Below are 6,000 nucleotides of genomic sequence, written 5' to 3'. Positions count from 1 at the left end.
CCCCCCCCATGAGCTGCTTCCAGCTCTGTCTTGTGCCCCCCTGCCCCAGCCCCAGCCCTGCTCCCTCCCTCACCGCAGGGGCCTCGATCTTCTCCCATGCTCCTTTCCTTCCCTCTTCCCTTCCACCACAAAACACTTACCAGCTGGACACTTCTTTTCAAGCTGCCAGGCTGGTATTGGAAATCAGATCGGTATCAGCCAATATGTCTCCTTAAAAATCGGCTATTAGTACTGGCCCCAAAAATCTCCATCTGTGCACCCCTAGTATTTGCAAAACCTTGCACATCATTTAAGCTCCCTGGACACCTTCAGAGCTTTGCATCTTTTCTATCTTATCCTTCTACAAGTGACATTATCCCTTTACACTTTAATTTTCAAAACAACCAAGCACTCAGTGCTATTAAGTTTGGGGATGGTGTTGTGTTCTCGCTTGAAAATCCAAGCAGCATCCTGATGATGATAATGTTGCTTGGTGCTAGAAGAGGGTAGGAAAGAAAATGTGATGTCCTCATAGCTTAGTGTAGAGTTTGGAGTTAAGTGCAGCTAGGAAAAGTTCCTTCTTGACCTCCAGAAAGGAGTCTACTCCCAAACACAGGAGGTAGCCATGGGTGTTTAAAAACCACAGTGCCTTGACACGCTGTTTTATTGGTAAGTTGCAAATGGCAAATTCCAGTAACTTACATCAAAATACTTCAACTCACCCCAATGCACACCACTACCAATAATGCAGTAATGAAGTCCTTTATCTTCTGGAACATGTCTTCTGTTTCTTTGCTACAACATACGTAATGGGAAAAGTGGGAGAGGAGGGGCAGCTAGAAGGGACCCCTGCATGGGATTCTGTTTTCAGGGGGCAACCTGAAGTGGAGAAATTTATTGGGAGAGGATCTGAGGGAATGGAGAAGCACAGACTTGTTATAGGAAACCTGTTACAGCTAACGTACGCAGATAGAGCTCTCTGTGTTCGTACTATTGTGGGAACATGATGACTTCTGATTTGGTGTGATTTAGCAATGGTTGTATGCCTGTGAGGTGGATTACTGTGTCTGTGCTATGATATGAGCCATTCATCCACCTCCTGGGCACACCTGGCAACACCCATGCTAAGTGAAGGGATGCATCTGGTTGAGACTTCTCTGCCTGCTTTCAAAAACCAAGATCATAGAACTATAGAAAATTAACGTTGGCAGAGACTTCAGGAGGTCATCTGGTCCAACACCTTGCTCAAAGCAGGACCATCCCTAACTAGATCATCCATTTCTGTTGCCCTCTCCTGGACTCTGTCCAACTTGTCCACATCCTTTCTGTAGTGAGGGGTCCAAACGTGGCCTCACCAGTGCCAAATGGAGGGGAAGAATCACTTCCCTCAATCTGCTGGCAAAACTCCTGCTGATGCAGCCCAGTATCCTGTTAGCCTTCTTGGCAACAAGGGCATACTTCTGGCTCATATTCAGCTTATTGTCCACTGTAACCCCCACATCCTTTGCTGCAGAGCTGCTGCCTAGCCAGTCAGCCCCCAGCCTGTACTGGTGCATGGGATTGTTCCATCCTAAGTGCAGGACTTTGCACTTGTCTTTATTGAGCCTCATGAGGTTTCTTGTGGTCCAATCCTCAAATTTGTCAAGGTCACTCTGAATCCTAGCTCTACTCTCCAGCATATTTACTACTCCCCATAACTTGATGTCATCTGCACAGTTGCTGAGGGTGAACATCATCCCATCTTCCAGGTTGTTGATGAAGATATTGAACAAAATCAGTCCCAGGACTGACTCCTGGGGCACTCCATTTGATACCAGCTGCCAGCTAGACATCGAGCCATTGACTACTACCCTTTGAATCTGATGATTCAGCCAGTTTTCTATCCATCTTATAGTTAGGGACCACTGGAATTCATGCCAGAAGTGCACTGTGGAGCAGCTCCCTTAATCTTGGAGTTTCCCCCATTCACCCCCCTGCTGTTGATTGGTGGAGAGGCCCTGTCAACTCTGCCATTCACTGCCCACCCCTTGCCACGATGGATGGGGAGGTGAAAACCATGGTTTTAAATATTCTGCAGTTTTTGCTTCCCACTGCTGATTGGCATAGAGGGGACCCAACAGTCCCGCCGCTAGCTGCTGACCAGACAGGAGGTGAAACTGTAGCATATTAAAACTGTGGTTTTTTCCTCCCGGCCATCAGGAGCAAGTGGTGAGGCCAATGGGGCCCCTCTGCCAATCAGTAGTGGGGGAGTATGTGAGGGAAACTCCAAAATTAAAGGAGCAGCTGAGCAGCACACTTCCAGCATAAATTCCAGTGGTCCCTACTTACAGTCCACTCATCCAATCTGTATTTCCTTAGCTTGTTTGCAAGAAAGTTTTGGGAGTCTGTACCAAAGGCCTTGGTAAAGTCAAGAGATATCAGGTCCATCGCTCTCCCTGCATCCCCAGGGCCAGTTATATCATCAAGGAATGCAGTCAGGTTGGTCAGGTATGACCTGCCCTTGGTGAATCCATACTGTGTGTTCGTAATCACCATATTGTCCTTCAAATGCTTTGAAATGGATTCCTTGAGGACCTGAAGGTGAATAATTTTAAATGCGCTTTTCTGCAAAAGTGTATCTAATGGGGCAGGAAGGTGTGGAGTGTATCCTGTTGGGAAGGTGCTCTCTTTGCAAGATCAATATCTTGCTTAGAAGGGGGATTGAGCCATTCATCTGATCTGAGGTAAAGGATGTTGGTATGGAACAGCCCTCATGAACTGCACTGCTCTTTTTCACTTTTCCCACTCCAGGTAAGATCCTCTTCCGCCGAAGCCATATCCGGGATGTTGCAGTCAAGCGGCTGATACCCATTGATGAATACTGCAAGGTAAGGGTAGTTTTCTAGCTTGTGTCAGAAGTTGGCAGTCATTCTGGGTACTGGATTTGAGAAGGCATAGTGCATGGTGTCAATGCCGTAAAGGCTTTGCTGAACAAGTCCACCAGCAGTGGCGTATGTTAACACACCATGAGCATGGTATGAGAGCATACGTAGAATAAAACTGTGGAGGTGCTGCAGTCCGGGATTGAGGTGCATTAACTAAAGATATGAAAGAGGAGCCCTGTAACTACAGTAGAATAGGGGAAGCTGCTGAATGTCAGGACAGAGGTCATGGAAAAATAGGGTTAGAAGGGACTTCAGGAAGCCATCTAGTCCAGCCCCCTGCCCAAAGCAGGATCATCCCTCTCTAAACAATCCCAGACAAATGTTTGTCTAACCTGCACTTAAAACCTTCCAGTGACAGAGATTCTATAACCTCTGTAGATAATCTGTTCCAGTGTTTAACCACCCACATTGTTATAAACTCCTGGTATCTAAATCAAATCTTCCTTGTTGCACTTTAAGCCCATTACTTCTTGTTCTGTCTTCTGTGGACTCAAAAGTTGGTCACCTTACTCTTTATAACAACCTTTATATATCTGAAGATTATCTAATCCCACCCAGTCTTTTTTTCTGTAGACTAAATGATTCCAGATTTTCCAACCTTTCCTCCCATGCCATGTGCTCTAGACCTCTAATCATTTTTGCTATCCTCCTCCAGACTCTTTCTAAAGTGTTCATAACTTCCTTGAAATGCAGTGCCCAAAACTGGACACAGTACTCCTGATAAGTACTCCAGCACTGAATAGAGTGGAAGAATGACTATTTGTGTCTTGCAGAAGAAACTTCTGTTCATGACACACTGGGAATTTATTGGCTTAAAAACAATTTTAAATGTTGACTCATTCAGCTTGTGATTCAAAGATGTTTGGGTCAGAAGGGACCTTAGCAGATCATTGAGTCTAACCCCCTGCGCTGGGCAGGAAAGAGCACTGGGGTCAGATGACCCCAGCCAGGTGTACATCTAGCCTCCTGTTAAACACCCCCAAGGTAGGGGAGAGCACCACCTCCTTTGGAAGCCCATTCCAGATTTTGGCAACCCTTACCATAAAGAAGTTCTTCCTGATGTCTAACCTAAATTTGCTCTCTGTCATTTTGTGGCCCTTGTTCCTAGTTACTCCAAGGGGTGCCCTGATAAACAGAGCATCTCCTCTTCCTTGCTGTCCTCCCCTGATGAATTTGTAGGCAGCCACAAGATCACCGCTTAGCCTTCTCTTGCGGAGGCTGAAAGATCCAGGGCCCTCAATCTCTCCTCGTAGGGCTTTGCCTGGAGGTCCCTAACCATACAAGTGACCCTCCTATTAGGTTGTCCACATCCCTCTTGAAGTGTGGCACCCAAAACTGGACACAGTACTGCAACTACAGCCTGACCAGTGCCACATAAAGGGGAAATATCACCTCCTTGGACCTGTTTGTCATGCACCTACTAATGCACGATAAAGTGTAGTGAGTGTTTCTGATCACTTCATCACATTGATGACTCATGTTCGTCTTGGAGTCTACAGTGACTCCAAGATGCTTTGCCATTGCTGTGCTGCTGAGAAGATTCTCCCCCAGTCTGTAAGTGTGCTGATGACACCTTCTCCCTTGGTGCAACACCTTGCATTTGTCCATATTGAACGGCATCCTATTCTGTTCTGCCAACTTTTCCAACCTGTCCAGATCCACGGGATTCATTCCCTACCCTCAGATGTGTTAACTGTACTCCATAATTTGGTATCATCTGCGAATTTGGACAGAGTGCTTTCCACGCCTTCATCCAAGTCGCTGATGAAGACACTGAACAGCACTGGTCCAAGGACCGAAACTTGTGGGACTCCACTGCCCACGTCTTTCCAGATTGATACCGACCCGTCCACCACCACTGTCTGGATGCAACCCCTAAGCCAATTTGCCACCCAGCTGACCATGTAATCATCTATGTCACAGTCACTCAGTTTATCTATAAGAATATAATGAGATACTGTCCTTCTTAAAATCCAATTAGATGACATGTTGTTCATGTGATTGTTTCTTTCTAAGTAAATTCCATTGCACATGCCCTTACTGAATTTGATTAGATGAATTTCAGACCATTTTTGCAATTTATCAAGTTCATTTTGAATTTTATTCTCACCTTCTAAAAGGGCTGCTGTCCCCAGCGTGATATCTTTAAATTCCATTTTGTTCAAGCTATTAATGAAGATGTTGAATAGCGATGGGCCCAGGAAACCCCCCTGAGTAACCCCACTTAATATATCCCCTCAGTTTGACTCTGAGTCCTTGTTGACATCTCTTTATGGACACTGGTCCAGCTAGTTATGCACCTGTCTTGTAGAATGTTCTACATCTAGATTATATTTCTTTAACTTCCTTGTGAGGGTGTTGTGGGAAGCAGTGTCAAAAACTTAAAAGATGCATCCCCCCCTGTGTAACATCCTAGCAATAGTCTAGAAGCTGTTGCTTCAAGTCTATGTTGTTGAGCTTGAGCTACTGCAAGGTACCAGGTACAATTGGAGCAATATATGTACTGCAAAGTGGGCTTCAGGCACATGGTCCAAGCTGGAGGTTTGGAGAGAGCTCACACAGCAGCTACTTAAATCAAGCCAGTGTAATCAATCCTCATTTTCAGGGACACTAAAATGTGCCAACTACCCACAGGCACATGCACATCCATAAATTTAATTTTAGGGAGGAAGAAGGTCCCTAAGAGATAAGAGGCTGCAGCTGTCTGTTTTAGAGTGATGCTGTTAATGGCATAAAATATAATGAATCCATTTGACTTAACAACTGGAACATAATGGCTGATGTTATATGACCCACTTAGCAGCTTTCTCCTCCTCCAGTTAATGCATTACCAAGTAATAAAGTGTGCTCTATGCCTGGCCTTCCAGCTCCTGCTACTTAACTGAAACTGCTGCTGCTGGGGTGGAAACCAGAGCCATCACAGAGGTGCTTTACAAGCAAAGAGTCAACAGGAATGGCCATGCGCTCATTACAGGGGCCCAGTGCTTGATGCCTTAGATGCAGTTGCTCCTCTCCTCAAACCAACTATTTTGGGTTGGCCTCACATGAGCCACAGCAGCAGGAGTAAAATAATCACTCTCAATAAAAGTTCTCCTAG

At 45.6% G+C, this 6,000-nt stretch overlaps 1 protein-coding gene across 4 annotated transcripts in view; it reads left to right on the top strand.

Annotated features, from left to right (window-relative positions):
- Positions 1–6,000, top strand: part of SH3PXD2B (SH3 and PX domains 2B) — a 125,995-nt gene that overhangs the window by 68,077 nt on the left and 51,918 nt on the right. For all 4 annotated transcript variants that reach the window (XM_019506418.1, XM_019506417.1, XM_019506416.1 and 1 more), the window contains exon 3: positions 2,770–2,846. In XM_019506418.1, coding sequence (XP_019361963.1) covers positions 2,770–2,846 — 77 coding nt within the window. The remainder of the gene's footprint in view (positions 1–2,769; positions 2,847–6,000) is intronic.

The sequence above is a fragment of the Gavialis gangeticus genome, unplaced genomic scaffold (assembly GCF_001723915.1).
Source record: "Gavialis gangeticus isolate Ggan-Ray unplaced genomic scaffold, GavGan_comp1, whole genome shotgun sequence".
In the NCBI taxonomy this organism is placed as follows: domain Eukaryota; kingdom Metazoa; phylum Chordata; order Crocodylia; family Gavialidae; genus Gavialis; species Gavialis gangeticus.
This window is presented reverse-complemented; position numbering and strand designations above follow the sequence as displayed.